Source organism: Mesoplodon bidens (assembly GCF_964165515.1).
Source record: "Mesoplodon bidens genome assembly, chromosome: 4".
NCBI classification, from domain to species: domain Eukaryota; kingdom Metazoa; phylum Chordata; class Mammalia; order Artiodactyla; family Ziphiidae; genus Mesoplodon; species Mesoplodon bidens.
Window position 1 is genome coordinate 60,711,425 of NC_138160.1, and position 27,676 is coordinate 60,739,100.

At 39.7% G+C, this 27,676-nt stretch overlaps 2 protein-coding genes across 2 annotated transcripts in view; one reads left to right on the forward strand and one right to left on the reverse strand.

Moving 5' to 3' along the window:
• Positions 1–19,469, reverse strand: part of ANKRD31 (ankyrin repeat domain 31) — a 143,414-nt gene extending 123,945 nt beyond the window's left edge. The window contains exons 1-3 of the mRNA XM_081233017.1: positions 19,165–19,469; positions 10,086–10,159; positions 6,069–6,175 (exon numbers count right to left, since the gene is read on the reverse strand). Coding sequence (XP_081089143.1) covers positions 6,069–6,175; positions 10,086–10,159; positions 19,165–19,319 — 336 coding nt within the window. The 5' untranslated portion in view covers positions 19,320–19,469. The remainder of the gene's footprint in view (positions 1–6,068; positions 6,176–10,085; positions 10,160–19,164) is intronic.
• A 173-nt stretch (positions 19,470–19,642) lies between these two features.
• Positions 19,643–27,676, forward strand: part of HMGCR (3-hydroxy-3-methylglutaryl-CoA reductase) — a 59,341-nt gene continuing 51,307 nt past the window's right edge. The window contains exon 1 of the mRNA XM_081233735.1: positions 19,643–19,995. The gene's annotated coding sequence lies outside the window, so the exon portion shown is untranslated. The remainder of the gene's footprint in view (positions 19,996–27,676) is intronic.

Below are 27,676 nucleotides of genomic sequence, written 5' to 3' on the forward strand. Positions count from 1 at the left end.
CCAAGCATTTTTTGATCACTGAAACAGCCATAATAACAAGAAAACACAAAGTAATTTGAGAACTTAAATCCTCTCCAATTAATAATGTTCACTGTTATTTATTGATAGTGCATCCTTATAGTGCTCAAGGTTATCACATTGGTTCCACATATACATACTTCCTAAGCAGACTTTACAAAAAGCTCAGAGGTTCAGAGTGAAGAAGGAATTTCAAGAAGTAAATCTAGGGACTTTCCTGGTGGCACAGTGGTTAAGAGTCTGCCTGCCAATGCAGGGGACACGGGTTCGAGCCCTGATGCCGGAAGACCCCACATGCCGCGGAGTAACTAAACCCATGCACCACACAACTACTGAAGCCTGCGTGCCTAGAGCCCGTGCTCTGCAACAGGAGAGGACACTGCAGTGAGAAGCCCGCGCACCGCAACAAACAGTAGCCCCCGCTCGCCGCAACTAGAGAAAACCCGCGCACAGCAACGAAGAGCCAACACAGCCACAGATACGATAAATAAATAAGTAAATTTATTTTTTAAAAAAAGAAAGAAGTAAACCTAGATATTTCCAAGGATTAATTAAACAGGGTACACTTATGTACTTACTTGGTATTTCTGAGTCTTCACAAAGCAATTAATTCAAGTATCTGTAACACTCATTTCATTCATCTTACTAAAGGACCAGTGAATTTTCCCACTGAGGGCTAATTTTTCATTTGACCCTACCCACATAAGGAAAATACAAAAGATAAGAGAGCAAGTAAGAAGAAAGTTTGCTCCTGACAGCTGATTTTTTTTCCCTCTTCCATAGGCAGAAATACCCCTCAAGAGGTAATGCCTCGGAATATAATGGGGGTTGGAGCTGTTCATTTGTTGATTAACAAAATGTAAGGATACACTTCAATCCATTCTTTCTTAAGGGGTACAAATTGCTATCTATGCTTTTGATACATGTGACATTTTTCTCCTGCCCCTACGAGGGCATTAAAGTGCAGACATTAAAAAAAAAAATCTGGGGGCTTCCCTGGTGGTGCAGTGGTTGAGAATCTGCCTGCCAATGCAGGGGACACGGGTTCGAGCCCTGGTCTGGGAAGATCCCACATGCCACGGAGCAACTAGGCGCGTGAGCCACAACTTCTGAGCCTGCGTGTCTGGAGCCTGTGCTCCGCAACAAGAGAGGCCGCAATAGTGAGAGGCCCACGCACCGTGATGAAGAGTGGCCCCCACTTGCCGCAACTAGAGAAAGCCCTCACACAGAAACGAAGACCCAACACAGCCAAAAATAAAAATAAATAAATAATTAAGACCACATATTAAAAAAAAAAAATCTGTTGGGGGTGGGGTGTGAGAGGTGAAAGAAGGTTTAAATTAATTGTATTAATTTAGAGGATCTGGGAAAGGAGCAAATCTGTTTATATAGCCTTAACCAAAAAACAATACTCTACTATCTGAGATCATTTTCTTCAACTGAATCATGGATTACTGGGAGAGAAATGGAAGCCTGGCCAACCTGATCAGCCTAACCAACCTTGACTCTCCATGAGGCATGAGATGTCTCACACAAACTATCCTCACTTTCCGCAGAAGAGAATAAATACATATTCCTGATACTCAGCGTTTTAGTGATCTTGATGAATTATTGATAACGTTTGCTTAAAATATCTTTCTCTCAGACTGAGGTAGCCAAATTTGGTTATCTATACAAATATTTTTTATTATTTCCAAATATCCACATGATTGTCTTTTAGAGTTTGATCTGGACATATGGTACCATCTCTACATTGCTTCAGTGTTAGTAAATGCTAAAATGATCATTTAAAACTCCACTGAGTAGTATCTAAATACAACTTAAACACAAAGTTATTTAACCACTAAATGAGAAATATCTTTACTCTGGCTGAGTCAGGTGCCAAAGACCTGTTTTCATCCATTCCTTCCCCAAATATTCCTAAGCAATAGCAACTCTGGGCAGAGACAGCAATTCTAGGACCCTAAGAATTAAAGCAGGTCAGGATGGGTTAGAGTCAGGAAAAGGATATCAATGACATTAATGATCAGCATAGTAGAGTCAAGGGGTTCCCTAAGTTTTGAAAACTCACCCTGAATTTGAGTGGTCCAGCTATTCATGAATCAGAGAGGTAGCTAGTAAGAGAGAATATTACCTGCCTACTGGGGCTTAAAAAGACCCTGCAGGATGCAAATTACTACATATAGAATGGATAAACAACAAGGTCCTACTATATAGCACAGGGAACTATATTCAATATCCTGTCATAAACCATAATGGAAAAGAATATGAAAAAGAATATGTGTGTGCGTGTGTGTATATACATATATATATATAACTGAATCACTTTGCTGTACAGCACAAATTAACAACATTGTAAATCAACTGTACTTCAATAAAATAAATTAAAAAAGAAAAAAGACCCTGCAGTATATATATACATAATCTCTCCATGAGCTCTGGTCTTGCCAACCATGATCCTCCCGTTACACAGTTGTCAAACAAGCCTGTGCTTGTTTGTTTCTCTTTCAAGGTTCTCTTAAATGTTCATTTTAACTGATTTTACCACTACATATGGATAAGGGTGGAAGGTGGAAGCTGCTTAATGGAGAGGGAAAGTGAATTCAACCTGGATTCATACCTCTTAGACAGCATTTCAGAGAGCAGAAGATGGAAGAAGCAGCCTGATGGTAATAATCACAAGATTGAATTAATCATTATTCCCTGTCAAACAAGTATTTTCCAGTATTCAGAAATGATTATAGTAAGATCAATGATGCCTGCTGTATTAGTCAGGGTTCTCCAGAGAAACAGAACTAACAGGATATGTTTATACATAGAAAGAGATTTATTGTAAGGAGCTGGATCATGTAACTATGGAAACTGGCAAGTCCAGATCTGCACTGTGGGCCATCAGGCCCAAGACCCAAGAAAGCTGATGGTATATATAGATAAAGTCCAAAGGCCATCTGCTGGATAATTATCTCTTGCTCAGGGAAGCTGGTCTTTTTGTTCTATATAGGCCTTCAATTGGTTGGATGAGGCCCACCCACATTATGGAGGGCAATCTGATTTACCCAAATCCACTGATTTAAACGTTAATGTCATTCAAAAACATCCTCAAAGAAATTCCCAGAATAATGTTTGACCAACTATCTGGGCACCTGATGGCCCAGACAAGTTGACATATAAAATTAACTATCATACCTCCTAATTTTGATAGTAATGTCTCCAATTATCTCTCCATACATACTACTAAACTCTCCAAACAAAATTATTAAAATTTCTATGTAAAGTTTAAAAACTGCTTGCCATAGCACCTATAAAGAACAAGAAAAGGTACTGCAAGACCCAATAAAAATGATGAATATGAAATATTTTAAAAGACTGCTCCCTATGTTTTTAAAAATTATCATAGTGGGGCTTCCCTGGTGGCACAGTGATTGGGAGTCCGCCTGCCGATGCAGGGGATACGGGTTTGTGCCCCGGTCCGGGAAGATCCCACATGCCGCGGAGCGGCTGGGCCCGTGAGCCATGGCCGCTGAGCCTGCGCATCTGGAGCCTGTGCTCTGCAACGGGAGAGGCCACAACAGTGAGAGGTCCACGTACCACAAAAAAAAAAAAAAAAAAAAAAAAATTAGCATAGTGCATGTCAAACCAAAGATCCTCTATTTCTTCATAGTTTGCCCTTACTTGAAATGTTCCATCATTTAAAAAAAAATTTTATTGCAGTATAGTTGCTTTACAATGTTGTGTTAGTTTTTGCTGTACAGTAAACTGAATCAGTTATACATATACGTATATCCACTCTTTTTAAGATTTCTTTCCCATTTAGGACACCACAGATCATTGAGTAGCGCTCCCTGTGCTAAACAGTAGGTTCTCATTAGTTGTCTATTTTATACATAGTAGTGTGTATGTGTCAATCCCAATCTCATCATTTCTAAAACAGTTTGTTTTGAAGTTGAATATCAATATTATATCTGAGTTTTAAGGAAAATTTATTTAGAAATCTGTTTAGTAACTGATTTATTTAGAATTTACTTAAAATCAGGTTGAAGTTGTGAAACAATATACATTTTTTTCTTTAAATAACTCTGGGAAAGCACCTTTTCTGGTCTCTCTATTTATTTGACAAAATCAATTTTCCTCATATAGTTAAATTTCTGAAGGCTTATTTTCAAGGAATAAAATTAAAAACTGTGAAAGCAGCATCTGTCAATTTAAAAACTAATATCAATTAAAATTTGCTACAGATGTTTAACACTTTGGTAACATGGTCTAACTCTTACTGTAAACAAAAACGGTGGAGGGGGGCAGTGGAAAGTTAAAGGAGGTATCTATTTTACTACCAATGCATTCCCATGAAGGCAAAAAAGAGGGACAAATATCAAGTATTTCATTTATCCTTCTTATCTTAATTTTACAACAAGCCCATAACCAGCAGATGGCTGAGTTACAAACTCATGAAAAATCTTTGAAAGATACATCATTAACTCTTCAAGTCCTCTATGGCAACTGTTCCAACAGCTGATCATCAGCAATTACTTGGGAGGCTTTTGAAAAATGGACAGTCCTAGGTTCTACTCAAATACGGATCTGAGAGTCTATATTTTTAAAAAGCTACTGATAGATGGAATATTTATAAATGGAGTATTTCCTGCCATATCGATAAACAAAGGATGTCACAGTCATCAATGATTGCAACCATCCAACGTGAGCCGGTATTCTGAAAAGAATACCTGCCATCTAGCAGCCATCAGACTGCAGCCACTCCCTGCGGTGAGCCCTGAGGAAACTCAGGATGTGAAAATACAGGATACCGGCCCCAGAGAGCTGAGGTTCACATCAAAGGAATGATTTCAAGGAGCCCAGACTCTTGCATCTTCCCATACACAGAAAAGCTCTAAATTCCTTAACTTGAGATATTTGGTTTTCTTTCATTAACAATCTTTTGACGTCCCGACTACCTGCCCTTTGTTGCAAAACTCCTAATTTATCCTGGCTCCTCCCCTCGCCTCCTCAGAGCAGTTTCTCAGAGTTATCTGAAATGCTGTCTCCCGGGCTGCAGTGCTCATTTTGCCCCAAATAAAACTTACCTCGTAACTCTCACGTTGTGCAATTTTTTAAGTAAACACTATCCAAATAAGTTTGGTAATCAAGCTCTCAAAATCACCGTTCTGAGGTACAATCTAGAGCCTGGTACAATATTCACATGGTAAATGTTTCTCAGATAAATAGAAAAAAGTTAATTTTTATTTCCCATTTCACAGTTACTGAAGCTAAAGGGAAAAAATTCTTTTTCTTAAATCAGAAGTTACAAAAATGATATTTCAACAAATTATTAGAAGCTAAATATGGACATCTCAGCTTTAAAAAAATATTTCGTTTTGAATTTTACTCTTTTGACTAGATATAATTCAAGTGATACACCTTCCTAGGTACAATATTAAATAAACCCGCATGGTCACTCTTTGGAACTGCTGTCAGTTTCTGCTATTAAAGTACATGTATTCTCCGTTCTATTCCTTAAGACTCTGTAGTTATCTCTGGCTAGCTAACTTATTTATGCCAAGGTGCTAAATGAATCATCCCTTACCTTTCCCTGTGGTAACTGCAAAAGAAACAAGTGAAAATTTGTGTTTCTAAGTGTGTGCCCACACACACGCACTCACACACACACACACGAATAGAAGGGTCTTTCAGTGGCCCATATCTCAAATTATACTACACAGACTAGTATCTTTTTCACAAATTTAAGGTGACCTCTGACACACAATGGAGATGAAACTGTAATTATTATATCCTATTTTAGCCTATTTTAACCTTCTCAATTCCACAACTCTACCAGAAAGAGAAATAAATAAAGGAAAGAGGGCTTAAAACATTTGGCTTTTACTGAAGTTGCAGCGAAGAAACAGAATGACTGGCGAAGAAAAGGGAAAAAACTGAGTGAGAAAAGAAAGAAATAAAATAATAGACAAATAGAATTAATCATTAGTAATTTGCCCCTATTTCAAACAGCATTACCAATTTTTAATAAGTATGTATTTAATCAATATACTACATACCTGTAAGACTGCACCCTCACTAGGAATAGGCATCATCTGATTTTTATTCATTTGCTCTTGTGGATCCTCTCCAAGTTTGAATCCAAGTTGAATCTCTGGAGGTGTGCCTAGAATGAAATATAATAATAAATCATTTGCAATAGTTTTATTGCTCTGCTTTAACAATGACCCAAGGATTTTATAAACACTGCAAAATGTCATTAAAAATCATCTTGTACAGGACTTCCCTGGTGGTGGTGCAGTGGTTAAGAATCCGCCTGCCAATGCAGGGGACACAGGTTCGAGCCCTGGTCTGGGAGGATCCCACATGCCGCAGAGCAACTAAGCCCGTGCGTCACAACTACTGAGCCTGCGCTCCAGAGCCCGCATGCCACAACTACTGAAGCCCGCACGCCTAGAGCCCGTGCTCTGCAACAAGAGAAGCCACGACAAAGAGAAGCTCGCGCACCGCAAGAGTAGCCCCTGCTAGCCGCAACTAGAGAAGGTCTGTGCACAGAAACAGAGACCCAACGCAGCCAAAAATAAATAAATAAAATTTAAAAATCATTTTGTAAATCATAATTTCCTAACTGCCACTTTTATGTGTCAAGGTTTTTAAATTTAAGAAGAAACGTATACACAACACTGAATGAAATAATACTTGATATTTCTTTGTCCCAGGATGAATGAATGCAAAGGATATATAAAGAAAATTGTACAGACTTAAACCCTGCTAGAAAGAACACTTTCTTTTTTCATTTTAAGTCATTTTTTAAAACTCATAATGCTAATATATTATTCAAGAAGAGTCAGAATTTTCAAGATGGCAAATTTAGCCCATATTTAACTTTTCTTCCCTTCCCAGTTCCCAAAAAGAATCCAAAGAAATTAGTTTTTTAAAAAAATCTGAAGCAGCAATGGGAAAAAGGAAACATAAAATTAAAAAATATAGAAGATGGGAATGGATTAAAGGGAAACCAAACCCTGGTTAGCAGCTTGTCACTCATCATAGGAAGAGGCGGGGCTCCCTCAGAAGTAACCAGTATATGGAATTCTTCCATCAGAATCCCAGAAAACCACCTAGCTCAGAGCAAATCCCACAGACAAAATATGAAGGAGGGTAAGCTGGAAGCTCACAGTGGCTGAAGTCTCATACTATTTGTACCAAAGAGCTTGCTGTTTGTACCAAAGAAGCTTAGGATGTATGCTGCAGCCAACTACTGGGTGTAGGAGAATATGTTCCCTCCAAGATACAGAAATGTACTAAAATCTAAGGTGGATAAAATAATGTAGTGATGGCACAGAAGTAGAAATAATCAAATATATCAGTGAAACAAAACAAAAAGTGGGAAACAGACCTATAATATATTTGGGAATTTAATATATAACAATAATGGTATTTTAAACAGTGGCAACAAGATGATATTCAATAAATAATACTGGGGCAATTAGTTAATCATTTGAAAAAAATGAAGTTAGAGACCTACCCTACCTACCCTCTATATGCTAAATTATTCTAAAAATATTAAAGACATAAAAGTAAAAACAATAAATATAATAAATGGAAAAAAAAGATAAAGAAAATATTTTTATGGTCTTGAGATAGGTAAAATATTTCTAAGTTTGAAAAAAGAAACCTTTAAAGAAAAGACTGACAGATTTTACTATATAAAAATTTTTAATTTCTGTACTACAAAATATATCATGAATAACATTAAATGATAACTAGGAAACTGGGTAAAACTATTTACAATGTACATACGACAAAGTTTTGCTACCTTTAATATATAAAATGCTCTAATAAATTAACAATAAAATGAGATTAAGAGACATTAAGGCAATTCACACACACACAAAAACTATAAATGGTCGATATTAAAATATGCCTAGCCTTGGTATTCTTCAAAAATGCAAATTAAAATAATCAGATATGTTTTATTCACCAGTTTGGCAAAGATTGCATATGTCCTGTGTTGGATCTAGAGGGAAAAAGTCATCTATTTTAGGGGGCAATATATGTCAAAGTCTGACATGTGCTCATCCTTTAAAGCAAATCTAACTTTAGCTAGTTACTCTAAGGAAGTAATCAGAAAAGTAGGCAAAGATATAATACTGAGAAACATCAAACATAATCAAATCATTATATAAGGGTACATTCATACAATGGAATAAAAGTAGCAATTTAACAGGCTGAGGTAGATCAATATAACAAAGAAATAATACATGTAGTGCAATACTAATTATGAAAAAATATACATGTATTGGTATGCAAAAGTCTAGAAAGAAACACAAATACTAAACACTGCCAATTGTTGGGAGTGGAATTACAGGGAAGAGAAAGGGATGGGATCTTTCACTTTCTACATTATATAATTTTACATTTAAAAAATATTTTATACTTTTAAAAATTAGCAAAAATAATTAAGGTCTATCCATTTGCGGAAGGGAAGGGAAGGGAAGGGAAAAAACTTGGTTGGAATATTGAAACAGATCTCTAACTTCTTCCTAGTGTCATTTTATATATCATAAGAACACATTCTGGAGACCAATATTACACACTATCCCTTCTGATTACATGTAGGAAAAACTACTCCAAGATGAAACTGTAATTTGCCACCGGGGTATCAGGTGAGAGGAAGTACAGTGAAGACTTTGTGAACTACAGTGGGCTTGAACTATGCAGATCCACTTAAACGAGGATTTTTTTTAATAGACATACATTTGGCCCTCCATATCCATGGGTATGGTGTCCACAGATTCCACCAACCGCAGACCGTATCATGTACTATGTTTACAATCTGCAGCTGGTGGAATTTGTGGATGTGCAATCCACAGATAGGGAGGGCCAACTATGGGACTTGAGAATCTGAGGATCTGGGTGTAAACAGGGGTTCCTGGAATCAATCCTCCATCGATACCAAGGGACAAGTGTATACACAAAAGAAGATTTTCATGATGTTTAGGAGATTTTCCTTCCATTCTACACCTATTTCCAGACATCCTCCAATAAAAAATCGCTCACAGGAAGAAATCATAAAAGGAAATAACCTACAATTTGAACAGCTACTGCAGATTTGATGTTTCTGAACTGTAACAATTAGTGATAGATTTTTCCAGAAGTGCTTAAATTGATCTAGAAGTGGACTTAGGAGGTTTGGAGAATTTGTAAGTGAAAGGCTCTTTTTAAAAATATATATATACCGGGCTTCCCTGGTGGCGCAGTGGTTGGGAGTCCGCCTGCCGATGCAGGGGACGCAGGTTCGTGCCCCGGTCTGGGAGGATCCCACGTGCTGCGGAGCGGCTGGGCCCGTGAGCCATGGCCGCTGAGCCTGCGCGTCCGGAGCCTGTGCTCTGCAACAGGGGAGGCCACAACAGTGAGAGGCCCGCGTACAGCAAAAGAAAAAAAAATAAATAAATAAAATATATATATATATATATATATATATATACCAAGGATATTTGTACCTTAATTTTAGTCAGAAAGAACCAGACTGATTATTAAAAAGTATTATTTACTTTTGCAAATAGGAAAGTTCAGGGTTAAGCAGGAGATTTTGGGGGGAGAATTGCTATTCGAGTGCCACTTCCACAACTCGGAAGCCCTCTCTAAGAGTCATAAACATCTTCCAGAAGTTACAATCCCCATTGCTATCCTTATAAAATAACAGATTTTAAGGTCTATTACAGATGCCTGTAAGAAACTAACTCCGTGTAAAGTTAAAGAATAAGACTAGGGCCTCCCTGGTGGCACAGTGGTTGAGAGTCCGCCTGCCGATGCAGGGGATACGGGTTCGTGCCCCGGTCTGGGAGGATCCCATATGCCGCGGAGCGGCTGGGCCCGTGAGCCATGGCCACTGAGCCTGCACGTCCGGAGCCTGTGCTCCGCAACGGGAGAGGACACAACAGTGAGAGGCCCGCGTACCGCAAAAAGAAAAAAAAAAAAAAAAAAGAGAATAAGACTAAATATAAAAGAAGTTAATGGAATAATAATACTTGGAAAATTAAAGGAACTACTTAGAGAAAAGAATTATTTCTTACCTTTGCATGTTCTACTTATAGCAGGATGGAGACTGAACTCAGATCTAAGAGATGTGTCTTGATTAAAGATCAACCTTTCAAACATAAGAAAAGAAGGTACAGATGTTATGATGTTTCCTAAACAAAGACTAACAAATCAACTGTCATCTTTTAGAAATTTTTTTCCAGCTTTATCGAAATACAATTGACATACAACATTATGCAAGTTTAAGGTGTACAATATGATGATATATTGCATATACTGCAAAATGATTAAGTGGATAAACTTTTAACATGGTTCAATGTAAACTACTCATAAAAATTATAATTAATTTGTTAAAATTTTTAGTTACACCACTATTAATATTCTATATCAAAGTATTTTTTTCAGAAATGTAGCCTTTAATTTAAAACTTATCCAAGATGAAAAATAAAGACTTAATTCATATGGTCCTGTTCATTTTTATAAATATTGTTATTTTTGGATATTTTGGAGTAAGGGACAAATATCAATATAGTTTTTGAACAGAAGTGAAATGAGGAGATTATCTGAAGGACCAGTGCTGTTGGGTTTTTTCCTTCACCTTTCTCTATACCACAGAGAATTTTTTTTTTTTTTTTTGCGGTACGCAGGCCTCTCACTGTTGTGGCCTCTCCTGTTGCGGAGCACAGGCTCCAGACGTGCAGGCTCAGCGGCCATGGCTCACGGGCCCAGCCGCTCCGCAGCATGTGGGATCTTCCCGGACCGGGGCACGAACCCGTGTCCCCTGCATTGGCAGGTGGACTCTCAACCACTGCGCCACCAGGGAAGCCCACCACAGAGAATTTAAGATTAAAATCCCAGGGTTAAATCTGAGTGTATATTTTCAGAACATACAATTACAGAACTTTAACCTTTGGATTCACTTCTTACTATGCTCTTGGCAGCACCAAGGTAAAGAGAGAAGACAGTCCTTGGTCTCAAGAAGCTTCAAATCTGGTGAGGGATACAAATAGCAATGATATAGCATGGTGAGTATGCTACTAGGCAGACCTAAGTGTTTATTTCTTCTGCTTAAAAAACCTTTAAAGAATGAAAAAACAGGCAAAGGACTTGAATAGACATTTCTCCAAAGAGAATATACAAATAGCTAGTAAGTACATGAAAAGATGCTCAACAATACTAAACATTAGGGAAACGTAAATCAAAACCACAATGAGGGCTTCCCTAGTGGCGCACTGGTTGAGAATCTGCCTGCCAATGCAGGGGACACGGGTTCGAGCCCTGGTCTGGGAAGATCCCACATGCCGCGGAGCAACTAGGCCCATGAGCCACAACTACTGAGCCTGCGTGTCTGGAGCTTGTGCTCCACAACAAGAGAGGCCGCGATAGTGAGAGGCCCGCGCACTGCAATGAAGAGTGGCCCCCGCTCACCGTAACTAGAGAAAGCCCTCGCACAGAAACGAAGACCCAACACAGCCAAAAATAAATAAATAAATAAAATTTAAAACCACAATGAGATACCACTTCACACCAACCAAAAAACAAAACAAAAAAGAGAAAATAACAAGTGTGGCAAGGATATAGAGAAACTGGAACTCTTGTACATTCTACTGGAAATGTAAAATGGTACAGCCACTGTGAAAAACAGTTTGGTGGTTCCTCAAAAATTAGACATAGAACTACCATTTGATCCAGTAATTCCATTTCTGGGTATGTACACAAAATAACTGAAAGCAGGGACCTAACTTGTACACCCATGTTCATAGAAACATTATTCACAATAGCTAAAAGGTGGAATTGACAAGTATCCATGGACAGATGAGTGGATAAACAAAATGTGGTACAGACATACAGTGGAATATTTTTCAGCCTTAAAAACGAAGGAACTACTGATACATGCTACAACATGGATAGACCTTAGAAATATCATACTAAGTGAAATAAGCCATACACAAAAGAACAAAAATGGTATAATTCCACTTACATGAGGTATCTAGAGGAGTCAGATTCACAGAAAGTAGAATGGTAGTTGCCAGAGGCTGAAGGCATGAAAGAATGGGGAGCTTTTATTTAAAGGGTACACAGAGTGTCAGCCTGGGAAGATGAAAAAATTCTGGAGATAACTAGTAGTGATAGTTGTACAACAATGTGAATATACTTATTGCCATTGAATTATACACTTAAAAATGGTTAAAATGATAAATTCTATGTTATATATATCTTACCACAATAAAAAAAAAAGTTTTAAAATCTTGCCAGAGTCCAGGAATGTAACAATGTACTAAGGCATAAATATATGATTTGGAACTAGGGTTTTTTTGGTTTATTTACTTATTCATTTTGCTTTTTACTTTTTTTATGGAAAATTACAAACATCAACAAATAACAGAGACAACAGTATACTCATCGTCTAGGTGCAACAATTATCGGTACACAGCCAATCTTGCGTCTTCTATGATCCCTCTGCCATCCTCTCTACCTGCTGCGAGTCTCCCACTGGATTATTTTTAAAGCAAATCCTGGACATCTTATTCCATTTCATCTGGAAATATTTCAGTATTCAACTTTAAAATATAAGGACTCTTCAAATGTAACCGTAATAATCACACCTTTAAAAAAACAGCCAAAATTTCATACCTAAAAAAAAGTCAATAATTTCTTAATATTATTACATTTACAGTCTGTAGTAAGCAGCCTCTATAATGGCTCCTGGTATTTATGCCCTTGTATATGGTATTTATCCCTGAGTACGGACTGGATCCAGTGACTCTTCTAATGAACAAAATAGAGCAAATAGGTTGAGACGTTCCTTCTGAGATTAGGTTACGAAAAGATAGTGGCTTCCATCTTACTCTCTTATTCTCTTGCTTCTTCCCTCTCGTGGAAGCCAGCTTGCCATGTTGTGAAAGCCATTTGCAGAAGCCTATGTAGCAAGAAACTAAGGGAGGCCCCCAGTCAACAGTCAAAGAGGAACTAAGGACTCAGTTCAATAGCCAGAGAAGGAACTGAATCTTACAGCCACCATTTGGGAAGAAGATCTTTCTCATGAAGGCTTGAGATGAATGCAGCCTTCTGAGTCCTTGAAGCTGATGATCCAGTTAAGCCACTCCTGGATTCCTGAACCACAGAAACTACACAGTATGTTTATTGTTTTAAGATGCTAGTAAGTTTTGGAGTAAGCTGTTACACAGCAACGTAAACTAATAAACAGATTGTAGTCAGATTTCCCTGTCTCTTTTTACAGTTGTTTTGTTCTTATCAGGCTCCAAACAAGATGCACACATTGCATTTGGTTGTATGTCTCTTAAGTCTCTTTTAAAATCTATAAGTTATCCCCTTCCCTGCCCCTTACAATTTATTTGTTGAAGAAACTGAGTTGTTTTTCCTATAGAGTTTCCCACATTTTGGATTTGAAGACTGCATGTCATTTAACATGTTCTTCTGTCCTGCATATTTCCTGTAAACTGGTTATTATATATAGAGGTTTGATCTGATTCGAGTTCAATTTGGGGAGGCAATGTGTGTACTTCCTACAGGAGATGACAAAGAATGTGCTGAGAAAGGCAGTCTTGTGCATACAGTCTTTCAACCCCTGCTAGGCCTTGGGTCTGGCACACCTTCTTACTAAAAGATAGAGTCCTCCCAGCCTGTACTGGACTTACCACCTTGTATGGGAATCCCTTTCCCTGTTTAGACTCAGTGTGTACTCCTTCGTTCTGTTTAAACGTGTGTGTCATATGGTACCTGGCCAACCCCACTGCTCTGTCTATCCTCTGTGGGGAAAGGATGAAGTCCTTTGTTCTGTGGCACAAGAGGGGTGTGGGCAGGCCAATGGCCATGCGTCAGCTGCAGAGAGTGACTGCTGGCCACGGGGGACTGATGCCCACTACTGAAGCTAATCTTTCTCTGTCTCTTCTCTGCTCTCCCTTTACCAGTTTTAAGAATAGTACTTGGCACCATTCTGTTTTAATCATCGGAGGAGCCCTTATTTGCCATATATCCTGACCAAAAATGTTGCTTTCTTTAGCTAATTTAATGTGATTATTAATTCTTTGTCTCCTTGTATTTTGCTATTTTTCCCTTCTGCAACTGTATCCTTTAAAACAGGCATTTTCCATCTAGACAATTCACATGAAAATAGTGCTAGTCTACCTTAAGGGAAAGAATTAACACTCATCTTGCAGGGTAATTATGTTCAATTAGCCTTTTACTATATGCACTTATAATGTTCAGAGGACATGATTTGACCTGAACATATACCTAAATCCAGGTAATAATGAGCTATCTTATAAGGTGGTTCTGTTTAAATGTATTGAACAGGATTAGTTTGTGATATATCCCTTAATGTTATTGAGCAGTTCACATTTACGGGAGGCTGGGACAGAAATTAAGGATTGGTAAAAGGTTCCCAGGGCACATATAAGAAAAATGAATCCTGCCTCTTAGTAAACAAATCACAAGCAAACAAAACCTCACTAACCAGCAACTTAAATTCTTACAGATTAGTAGCAACACTTACCAAGCCAAAAAAGGGACTGGATGCATTTTACAGTTTCAAGAGGGCTAGGACCAAGTCCAGGTCCTCAGAGTACTTTTCAGGCACAGTTAACACCTGGCATCCTCATTCTTTGAAAGCCTTGCTTTATCTAATCCCAGTGGTCATCAAACCCCTTTTCAGATCTTAGCAAAAGCACCTTAATAGCTGCAACATTTAAGGATTATTTATGCATAACATTTTGCCTGTTGGGGGTCTCTGCTCTACTAGGACCTGTGCTCCTCATTCCAGTCAAAGTTGAGAGCTTGTGCATGAAAAACAGAGTAAACTGCATATAAGTAAGCAAAGAAGACGGGCGGGAGGGAAGCAATGGTATTCAGCTCCAGCAATGCTTAGACTTTGTATTTCCATACCAATAAAAAGAACACTAGGGCTTCCCTGGTGGCGCAGTGGTTGAGAGTCCGCCTGCCGATGCAGGGGACATGGGTTCGTGCCCCAGTCCTGGAAGGTCCCACATGCCACGGAGCGGCTGGGCCCGTGAGCCATGGCCGCTGAGCCTGCGCGTCCGGAGCCTGTGCTCCGCAACGGGGGAGGCCACAACAGTGAGAGGCCCGCGTATGGCAAAAAAAAAAAAGAACACTAATTTTTAACCTTGAGCTATGAGATCTGAAAGAATGATGTTTCTATGGCACTGCAGAGAAGCATTTAAAAATGAATTAGGGGGAAAAAAAACATTGGTCAGTCAAGACAGAGTAAGCCATCTATAGCCTAGTTCCCCACTCATTACAACTAAAAACTCTGGCAGATGGGACTTCCCTGGTGGCGCAGTGGTTAAGACTCCATGCTCCCAGTGCAGGGGGCCTGGGTTTGATCCCTGGTCAGGGAACTAGATCCCGCATGCATGCCACAACTAAGAGTTCGCATGCCGCAACTAAGGAGCCTGTGTACTGCAACTAAGGAGCCAGTGAGTTGCAACTGAGGAGCCCACCTGCCACTAAGGAGCTCGCCTGCCACAACTGAGGAGCCCATGTGCTGCAACTAAGGGGCCTGCCTGCTGCAACTAAGACCCAGTGCTACCAAATAAATAAATAAATAAATATTAAAAAAAAAAAAAAAAGACAGTGCCATCTATAAAAAAATAAAAATAAAAACTCTGGTAGAATTTTTTTTTAAAAGCTACCTGAGCAATCTGAAAAGTAAACAATAGCAGGTAAACTAGGGACTGAAATTGAAATCTAAATAACAACTCTGGAGTAGGTGAGTCTCATGGTTTGCTTGGTTTTTTTGTTTTGTTTTTTGCTCCTTTTTTCTTTTTTTTTGTCTCCAGCTTTGATCCTAGGCCTAAAGCTAGAAGTGTACAGTGGACACAGACAGCAAAAACTCCAGAAGAAACCTCTCCTATCTGTACCAGAGAACTAGGGAAAGGGATCCCTGAATGCCGGAAGGTGTGAGGGGAATGTGCCTGAGTTTTCTTGTTTTCTCTCTTTAGCTTCAGAGCTATACTGCTACCAATCATGGTAGCTTGGGCACTTAAAACTGAAGAGAAAACCTGTCTCTCTCCTACTAGAGGAACCATACTTCCAAGAGTATGAAAAGAACCTCTTTTATTTTCTTCTCTTTTTCTTTCACTTTGCCCTGAAGGTGGGCCCAACTGCAGGGAACTACTCTACAGCGAGAAGACTAACAATGAAAGAAATCCATCTTTCTGGTCATACGAATCAACATGTGGGCATGGGGAGGGAAGGGTGCATGAGAATCCTGGAGAAAAGAGAGCAGGAAGGGGAATCACCTACTTCTGTATATGATCCAACATAAGTGTGAGGCTCAACCCTGAGCTGTCCACATGCAGAGCAGATTCAGAAAAGTGTAACAAAGGCTTAGAGAACTGAACTATGATATTAACTACTGTCCAAATTCCAGATTAATCCCTGAGTGGTACATGAGTCAGACAGACTCAAACAGTAAAGTAAAGGTTTACTCAAATAGTAAAGGCTTTGAAAATTGGACTGATGTAACCATCACCCACAGAAGGCAAAACAGAACATGCAGTCAGAACCTGATCAGATTGACTGCCTGTTACAACAAACAAAAATCAACTCCCTCTAGAGGATTTTAACAGGAACAAGAGTCCAAAACAAACATTCAAAATATACAGGATATAATCCAGAATTACTCAACATGCAAAGAAAAGGAAAATCTGACTAATTCTTGAGAGAAAAAATAACAGATGCCAATGCCCCAACCTCCCAAGCCCAGATGTTGGAATTGCAAGACAAAGACCTTAAAGCAGCTATTATAATAATTCTCTATTATATAAAGGTGAACATTTATCAATGGATGAAAACAATGAAGTTCTCAACAGAGAAATAAAAACTGTAAAAGAGAATCTGATGGAAAATTTAGGAGATATAATTATAATATCTGAAATTAAAAATTCACTGGATGGTCTCAACAACAGAATGGAGATGAGACAGGAAAAACTAAGTGAATCTTAAGATAAAGCAATAGAAATTATACAGTCTGAAGAACTAAGAGAGAAAAAATCGAAAAAAATTATTAGAGCCTCAAGGATCTGGACACTATCAAAAGGTCTACCATTCATGTCATTTAAAACCCCAGAAAGAGAGGAGAGAAAGATTGGTACATAAAAATATATATGAAGAAATCATGACAGAAAACTTCCGAAGTTTGGTGAAAGGTATGTTTATAGATTTGAGAAGCAGTGAACCCCGAACAGGAAAAACACAACTAAAATCATTACCAGAAACATCATAATCAAACTGCTGAAAATGAAAGACAGTGGGGGAAATGAAAGCAGACAGATTAAAAAAGATGATATATCACACAAATGGAAATAGTGATTTAAATGGGGAGGGAGGGGCTTGACTACAAGGGACAGGGCAGCACGAAGGAGTTTTTTTTTGTTTTTTTGGCGTAATAGAACTGTTCTGGATCTTGAGTGTAGTGGTTGTTATAAGACTCCAGGTACCAGTCAAAATGGTCCCTGTACACCAATAAGAGCAAATATTACTGTTTCTATGTATAAAAGGGCCAAAAATCTGGATATCACCCTTTACTGCTGCCCTGCCCTCATCCTCCGTATCTCATCAATCACCATCTGCGGCCAAATTTACTTTCTAAAGACTTCTCAGATTTGTCCTATTCCCTCTATTCCCACTGTTTATGCCTAGTTGAGCTCTCATCATCCCAGTCTGTTACTACTTTGATCCCACAGCTAACCCCTATAGCCTTGCTTTGCAAAAGGTGATCCCTGATCTAATAGTACCAACTTTAACCTGGACGCTTGCTAGAAATGCAGAATCTCAAACCCCAGCCTAGAACTCCTGAGTTGGAATCCACCTTGTAACAGGATTCTGAAGTGATTTATAAGAAATTCATAACTTTCATTAAAATTTGCAAAGCCCGGGCTTCCCTGGTGGCGCAGTGGTTGAGAGTCCGCCTGCCGATGCAGGGGACACGGGTTCGTGCCCCGGTCCGGGAGGATCCCACATGCTGCGGAGCGGCTGGGCCCGTGAGCCATGGCCGCTGAGCCCGCGCGTCCGGAGCCTGTGCTCCGCAACGGGAGAGGCCACAACAGTGAGAGGCCCGCGTACCGCAAAAAAATAAAAATAAAAAATTTGCAAAGCCCTAGTCTAGGGCTTGCCCGAGTGAATGAAAATCTGATTATGCTGCTCCTCCACTTAACATCTTACAAGCTCCCTACCAGGACACACACAGGCTGTGAGGTCTCACGTGACCTTAACATACCTTCCTCTCCAGGCTCATCTTTCACCACACCCATCTCACCATTTAACACTTCAGTAACACCCAACTGTTTGCACATTCCAACACACGTAACACAATGCTATGTCCCACCACTACACCTTTACCCATGCATGCAGTTCCTGAAAACCTCCTCTCCTTCATCTGACAAATTCCTACCCACCTTCGAGCCTCTACCCAGAAGTCAACCCTGGCAAACTCTGATGACCACCCAGGTTGAGGTAAGCATCCCTCTGGGCTCCTAAACCAGCCCAGGCATCCTTCCTACCCTGACTTCTCACATTACATTGAAATGATCTGTTTACGTCTTTCCTGGCCTGTAGGTTTCTCAGAGTCAGTGGCCTCATCTCTTTTATCTTCTCCCTGTGTCCAGCACGGGGAACTAGATATGTTTTGATGAACGGAACTACCATCTACTTGATTCTTATAAAACTATCTGTTTCCAGTTTGGTAGTAACCAGTTCCCCCGTCACACATTCTCTTCCTGAGAGAAAGTATACTACCCGTCTCCTGGACCTGAGCTACGAGTCGCTGGAAGCAAAATGCACTTGAGGGGTTTAGACCCAAGACTGTTTTGCCTACGCAAAAAAGCCCCAGGCTAAGAAAGAAGGCTTTTTTAAAATGTCAGAAAGCCACCTGCTATACAGCTCATTCGGTCCTAAGTTGGGGAAGGGCTGGGGGGCAGTTGCGGTCTTCTTTATCTACGAAATTCTGAGCTCAGGCCTGGCTGCCCCACCAGGCCCGACTCCCGCCTGCACGCAGACGTTCGGCTGGTAACAACTTCTCCTCAACCCTCAGAGGGCCACCCGCCGCCAGAACCCAGGCCCAACGGCGGTCACCTTCTCCAGGGCAACTCCTCTTCTTCCTCGTCGCTCTCCGTCACTGATGCCTCGATCACCGTTTCGTCACTGTCCCAGTCTGGGGCCTGGGCACCTTCCTCCATCTCCGCCTCGCACTCGAAGTCTTTTTTATCCTCTTTCTCTAACTCCTCCATTCCCCCAAAAAATAGAAATAAAAAAAATTTTTAATTTGCTCTGAGGGCCAGGAGAAATTGTGAATTCAGAACAAAACTGGTGGCGGGAGCCCGGTGCGTACGCGGGCTCACACGGCGGGGCCGAAGGGCGTCGTGGGAAGGCGGGCCAGCGCGGAGGCCTGACCCCACGCCGCCGGCAGGGGGAGCCGCGCGCCGCTCGTCTGACCCGCGCGCCGCAGCCGGCCCCGCCCCCGCAGCCGGCCCCGCCCCCGCAGGCCGGCCCCCCGCCCCCCCCGCTCCCGTGGCCGGAAGTGGCCCGAAGTGGCCGGGCGCGGGCCCGGGTTTCCTGGCGGTCTGGGGTGTGGCCGGCTACTACACCCGCCTTCCGCACTTTTGCTTTGTGGCTGGGCGGTGGGGGGACTAGAGCTGCGGCCGCGGGGATCGGAAAGGAAGCGTTGCCCCAGAGAGACTGGAGGCCGAGCCCTCCTAACGCTACCGGCAGCGAGGGAGAGCTGGGTCATGTGCCGTGCAGCTCATCTCGGGCTCGTGAGACGCAGACCCGGAAAGAACTGTCAGCTCTGCTAGAGTTTTCTGAAGCCAGAATGTGGTCTTAGCCCCGAAGAGTGTTTTTGAGTCCGCCAAGTGCTGCCTTTCTCCTTAATCCCTTTGACATCCCTTCCCCAAGAGTCCCCCTGAGGTAAGCAAAACAAAAATGTTAATCAGAAATTTTTAGATGATCTAACTGGTATGTTTTATATTTCTGTTTTTTCCTCAACTCTTTGGTTACGCTGGAATACAGATTGTGTTGGAAAGGCAGGTTAAATGCCTTATATTTTCCCTTTATTACTTTTTATAATAATATTGGTGCCTAGCAGCCTCCCACAGTAACCAATTATTATTTTTAAATGAAGTGACTACATTCTTATATATTGGATTTCAGTCTCTTTGCAAGTTTTTAATTCAGACTCATTCGAAACAAAGCCAAGTGAGCTCCACCTCCCAAGTGAGAGGAAGATTCCAATAAGACAGACCCTTTCTGCATAGCAAGTTTTTACTACTCACTTCGGAATCTACAGGGTCCAAGCACATATTGCGTCTTTAATGATTTGTCAAATAAATGGAAGAAACTAGGGTTTTCTGACTCCTTAATTTACTGTCCTTTTCAGTACATGGAGTGGCTTTGCCATACTTATTATTATTTTACTATTTTTTAAAATTTTTATTTTGTATTGGAGTAGAGTTGATTAACAATGTTAGTTTCAGGTGTACAGCAAAGTGATTCAGTTATACATATGCATGTATCTGTTCTTTTTCAAATTCTTTTCCCATTTATGTTATTACAGAGTATTGAGCAGAGTTCCCTGTGCACTTTACTATTTAGACCATATTTAAGCCACTGCTGTTTAAAACACTTGGTTCGTGGTTGTCTTTTAAACTTACTTGATTCTGGGTGTGGAGAAAAGGAAACCCTCCTACAACTGTTGATGGGAATGTGAATTGGTGCAGCCACTATGGGAAACAGTGTGGAGGTTCCTTAAAACACTAAAACTAGAGCTACCATATGATCCAGCTGTCCCACTCCTGGGCGTATATCTGGAAAAGACAAAAACTCTAATTTAAAAAGAGTCATGTACCCCAATGTTCATAGCAGCACTATTTATAATAGCCAAGACATGGAAGCAACTGAAGTGTCCATCCATAGATAAATGGATAAAGATGTGGTGTATATATATACGATGGAATATTACTCAGTCATAAAGACTGAAGTATTGCCATTTGCAGCATCATGGATGGACCTAAAAAATATCACACTAAGTGAAGTAAGTCAGACAGAGAAAGACAAATATTATATATCACTTATATGTGGAAAAATAATACAAATGAATTTATTTACAAAACAGAAACAGACTCATAGACATAGAAAACAAACTTACGGTTACCAAAGGGGAAGGGGGAGTAAATTAGGATTATGGGATTAACAGATACACACTATGATATATAAAATAGATAAACAACAAGGATTTACTGTATAGCACGAGGAACTATATTCAATATCCTGTAATAACCTACAATGGAAAAGAATCTGAAAAAAATATATATATATGTATAACTGAATCACGCTGCTGTAACCTGAAACTAACAATATTATAAATCAACTATACTTCAATAAAAATAAAATAACCTACAGTTTATATACAAAAAATAAAAAATAAACTTATTTGAATATTCCTCACCTCTATAAACGAGGCAGAACAGTAATAAATATGCAAAGAACTAGACCTCTTTGTGTTTTTTACACCTCTCCACCTATATATCCTCCATGTTTAAAACGGTCCTAAATTCCCAGGTAAAAGGCTGATGGGGAATTTTGTAACAGGTAGATCAGGCTGACAACATTACATCCACTGATAATCTTAACATATCACTAATAGTGAGACAACCAAATATGTTCCTCCAGGCATGATACAATAGGAATAAATGGTGCTACCTATGAAGTATTCTAAGCTTCCACGAAAGTTAAAACCTGAATCTAATCAAGACTCTAGATCTAACTATCAGTTATTTATATGAGGGGGGAAGGTGGAAAAGCAGAGAAATGTGTTAACACCAGGAAGATAAAATTAACCAAATCTAGAATGCGGGAAATTCAATAGGACAAATGACCTGGTTTCTTTCAACAATTTAATATCATGGGGTAAAAAAAGAGGGAATGGGAACTCTTTTAGATTTAAAGAGTCCCTAAGAATAGGGGAGAAATTCAAGCAGTTAAAAAGGAAAATTGATTTCTTGTTAATATAAATACTAACACATAGTGAATTAGTCAGAAAACCTTGAGAAGAGCATTATATTCTTTTTAAACCAACAAATATCTGTAAAAAATTAAAGAATATGAGGCAGAATACAATTAAGTTAGATTATATCAAAATTTGAATCTTTGAGGAATAATATTGTATAGTAAATTTATAAAATGAAACCAAGTAATCCTTCAGAGCTATAATTAAATTTTCATTGCTTGATTTCCATTTAGGCTTTAAGTCTTTCAAGAAAAAGTTCTATTTGGGAATTCTTTACTTGTTTTAAAGGTGAATTAAAAGTAGAAGGCCGGCTTTGCCACCTCAGATTTTCATTAGGAAGGAAAATTCCAAAATCATACCAATAGCATATATGCTATACCACAAATGCTCGTGAGGCTCAGTGCCCTGAAGGAGGGCTGGGAATTAGGGCCCCTCCCTTACTGGCCTCACCTTCTAATGGATGAGGCAGACAACAAACAAGTACATAAATAAGTGAGATAATTCAGAGAGTGATGTGTGCCTGAAAGAAATAAAGAGGCTTCTGATTAGAGAACATGGTCAGAGATCACCTCTCTGAAGAGGTGACATTTGACCTAAGACTTAAAGAATGAACATTAGTGCACAGGCCCTAAGACATCCCAGGAGGCTTGTGTGCCGGAAGTTGGGGAGTCAGAGGAGAGTGGTGTGAGATGAGGACTCAGGCACTAAGCAGGACAGTGGAGTATGTACAAGGTGTACTATAATGAGACTTGTTTGGAAGTGTGGATTTCGAAAAAGAAGCTTCAGGATTTTTGTGGTTACACAATATATTTGGCTTTTATAATTTAAATTTTATGCTGTCTATATAGCTTCATAGCATTTTATCCAGGTTACTTTAGATCCCAGAACTGTAAGAGATAAGTCTTTCATGGAAGATTTGCTTGATCATAAATATAACAACATGAATATCTAAGAGAGTAAACCCACTTTTCACCTTATTACTTTATTTCCCCCCAAAATAAATGTATATGAAGTATTTCACTGAGTATTTTATGATGAGTATTTTAAAATGCATTTTCCAAAAAGAACATTCATTTTCTCAAAGATTTGGATTTAAAAAAAAAGATTGCCGTCCATCAACCCAAATTATTTGCATGGTCTTTCACAAATAAGAACTATTTTGTGAATTTAAAAATGAATGAGAATATGCATGTAATCCGAAAAATCAGTATATGTGAGACCCTTTCTCAAAAACTGCAAAATGTGGGAAAGCAAAAAGCTGAACAATGACAGCCCTGGAATTTCATATAGGAAAGGTGTCAGGGTGATAATCTTTTTGAAGTGAGAGCTATGAAACTTCAACAAAGGTTGTGTTTGAATAGCAAACACAGTTGTCACTTAGCTGCTTACACAGCAAATTCAAGCCTTTAAAGATTCTTAGAGTGTATGTTTATTTGGGGTTGTTTAGGGGGATTGAGGAAATGAGGGTATCAAGCATACCAAGCCACCCCCTGACTCTGCTACTGAAGAACTGTATAATCTGTTTCTTATTGCTTCTCTTCATTAAGGAATAATTTGCATATAATGACATATATGGACCTTAGTGTTCAGTTCAATGTGTGGTGGATTTTTTTTTTTAACTGTTGTAAGTTTCTGTATTTCTTACACCAGCATACACAACCTACAGCAGGAAAATCGGGGTTGTAAGTGGAAAAATGGTAATCTTAAAAGCTCAAATCTTAAAAGTATAATTTACATAAATGATTAATACATAAAAAATAATAAATTTTAATTGATTTTTGGACTCACAAAATTGCCAAATTTACACATGGTAATGGGATATTCTTTGTGTGTAACTGAAATAGTCATGTAAACTAGTTTAGACTAATATATTAGCAGGTCTGCCAAAGTAGAAAGACACAAAAATGCCAGCCATGAAAGGTTAATCAGAATTTTGATGTAGTAAAGTGATGCAGTTCAGTGGTATTGAACACACACACACACACACACACACACTCAGGTAACCACTGCTTAAAACAGGATAAAGAATATTTCCATTGCTTCTGCCCTTTCCTCAATACCTACCCCCAAGCAAACACTTTCTGATTTCTATCATGTAGTTTCTCTAGCAACACAGAGTAGCCTTTCATGTAAATGGAATCATATTGTATGTATCTTTTTAAACTGGATTCTTTTAGTAGGTTTAATGTTTTTATTATTATTATTATTATTTTGCGGTACGTGGGCCTCTCACTGTTGTGGCCTCTCCCGTTGCGGAGCACAGGCTCCGGACGCACAGGCTCAGCGGCCACGGCTCACGGGCCCAGCCACTCAGCGGCACGTGGGATCCTCCCAGACCCGGGCACGAACCCGTGTCTCCTGCATCGGCAGGCAGACTCTCAACCACTGCGCCACCAGGGAAGCCCGGTTTAATGTTTTTAAGATTCACCGATGTGCTTTATATCAATGCATTCCTCTTTATTGCTGAGTACTATTACACTGTATGAACATACCAAATCTGTTTAGTCCATTCGCCTGTTTACAAACATTTATTTCCACTTTGGAGGCTATTATAGAGAGGCTGCTAGTAATATTCTCACTGAAGTCTTTTTGTGGATGTATGTTTTCATTTCTCTTAGGTAAATACCTAAGAGTACAATTGTTGGGGTATATGGTGGGTATATGTTTAACTTTATAAGAAACTGCCTTTCTATACTCCTACCAGCCATGTATGAAAGCTCCCTTTGCTCCATGTCTTCACCAACATTTGATAGTCAATCTCCTATGTATTACCCATTCTGGTGGGCTTGAAATAGTATCTCATTGTGGTTTTAATTTGCATTTCCCTAATGGCTAAGGACACTAAGCACCTTCTATGTGCTTTTTGACTGTTTGTACCTTTTGTGAAGTTTCTATGCAAAGTTTTTGCCCACTTGTCAGTTGGGCTGTTTGTATTTTTATTGTTGGTTTGTAGGAGTCCTTTACACAGTCTGGACATGAGGCCTTTGTCAGATTTATGCATCATGAATATTTTTCACTTGTCTCTGGCTTGCCTATTCATTTTTTTTTTTTTTTTGTGGTACGCAGGCCTCTCACTGTTGTGGCCTCTCCCATTGCGGAGCACAGGCTCCGGACGTGCAGGCTCAGTGGCCTTGGCTCACGGGCCCAGCCGCTCCGTGGCATGTGGGATCTTCCCGGACTGGGGCACGAACCTGTGTCCCCTGCATCGGCAGGTGGACTCTCAACCACTGCGCCACCAGAGAAACCCTTTTTTCTCTTTTTTTGAATTTTATTTTTTTTAATACAGCAGGTTCTGATTAGTTATCTATTTTATGCATATTAGTGTATACATGTCAATCCCAATCTCCCAGTTCATCCCACCACCACCACCCCCCGCCCCCCTACCCCCCACTTTCCCCCCTTGGTGTTCATACGTTTGTTCTCTACATCTGTGTCTCTATTTCTGCCTTGCAAACTGGTTCATCTGTACCATTTTTCTAGATTTACACATTTATGCGTTAATATATGATATTTGTTTTTCTCTTTCTGACTTGCTTCACTCTGTATGACAGTCTCTAGGTCCATCCACATCTCTACAAATGACCCAATTTCATTCCATTTTATGGATGAGTAATATTCCATTGTATATATGTACCACATCTTTATCATTCATCTGTTGATTGGCATTTAGGTTGCTTCCATGACCTGGCTATTGTAAATAGTGCTGAAATGAACATTGGGGTGCATGTGTCTTTTTGAATTATGGTTTTCTCTGGGTATATGCCCAGTAGTGGGATTGCTGGGTCATATGGTAATTCTATTTTTAGTTTTTTAAGGAACCTCCATACTGTTCTCCACAGTGACTCTATCAATTTACATTGCCACCGACAGTGCAGGGGGGTTCCCTTTTCTCCACACCCTCTGCAGCATTTATTGTTTATAGATTTTCTGATGAAGCCCATTCTAACTGGTGTGACGTGATACCTCATTGTTGTTTTGATTTGCATTTCTCTAATAATTAGTGATGTTGAGCATCTTTTTCATGTGCCTCTTGGCCACCTGTATGTCTTCTATGGAGAAATGTCTATTTAGGTCTTCTGCCCAATTTTTTTTTTTTTTTTTTTGCGGTACGCGGGCCTCTCACTGTTGTGGCCTCTCCCGTTGCAGAGCACAGGCTCTGGACGCACCGGCTCAGCGGCCATGGCTCACGGACCTAGCTACTCCGTGGCATGTGGGATCTTCCTGGACCCGGTCATGAACCTGTGTCCCCTGCATCGGCAGGCGGACTCTCAACCACTGCACCACCAGGGAAGCCCTTCTGCCCAATTTTTGATTGGGTTGTTTGTTTTTTAATATTGAGCTGCATGAGCTGTTTGTATATTTTGGAGATTAATCCTTTCTCCATTGATTTGTTTCCAAATATTTTCTCCCATTCTGAGGGTTGTCTTATCATCTTGTTTATAGTTTCCTTTGCTGTGCAAAAGCTTTTAAACTTCATTAGGTCCCATTTGTTTATTTTTTTTAATTTACATTACTCTAGGAGGTGGGTCAAAAAAAGACCTTGCTGTGATTTATGTCAAAGAGTGTTCTTTCTATATTTTCCTCTAAGAGTTTTATAGTGTCTGGTCTTACATTTTGGTCTTTAATCCATTTTGAGTTTATTTTTGTGTATGGTGTTAGGGAGTGTTCTAATTTCATTCTTTTACATGTAGCTGTCCAGCTTTCCCAGCACCACTTATTGAAGAGACTATCTTTTCTCCATTGTATATCCTTGCCTCCTTTGTCATAGATTAGTTGACCATAGGTGCGTGGGTTTATCTCTGGGCTTTCTGTCCTGTTCCATTGCTCTACATTTCTGTTTTTCTGCCAGTACCATATTTTCTTGATTACGGTAGCTTTGTAGTATAGTCTGAAGTCAGGGAGTCTGATTCCTCCAGCTCCATTTTTTTCCCTCAGGACTGCTTTGGCTATTCACGGTCTTTTGTGTCTCCATACAAATTTAAAAATTTTTTATTCTAGTTCTGTAAAAAATGCCATTGGTAATTTGATGGGGATTGCATTGAATCTGTAGATTGGGTAGTATAGTCATTTTCACAATACTGATTCTTCCAATCCAAGAACATGGTATATCTCTCCATCTGTCTGTGTCATCTTTGATTTCTTTGATCAGTGGCTTATAGCTTTCTGAGTACAGGTCTTTTACTGCCTTAGGTAGGTTTATTCCTAGGTATTTTATTCTTTTTGTTGCAATGGTGAATGGGGTTGTTTCCTTAATTTCTCTTTCTGATCTTTTGTTGTTAGTGTATAGGAATGCAAGAGATTTTTGTGCATTAATGTATCCTGCTACTTTACCAAATTCATTGATTAGCTCTAGTAGTTTTCTGGTGGCATCTTTAGGATTATCTATGTATAGGTATCATGTCATCTGCAAACAGTGACAGCTTTTTTTTTTTTTTTTTTTTGCGTTACGCAGGCCTCTCACTGTTGTGGCCTCTCCCGTTGCGGAGCACAGGCTCTGGACACGCAGGCTCAGGCTCACGGGCCCAGCCGCTCCGCGGCATGTGGGATCTTCCCAGACCGGGGCACGAACCCGTGTCCCCTGCA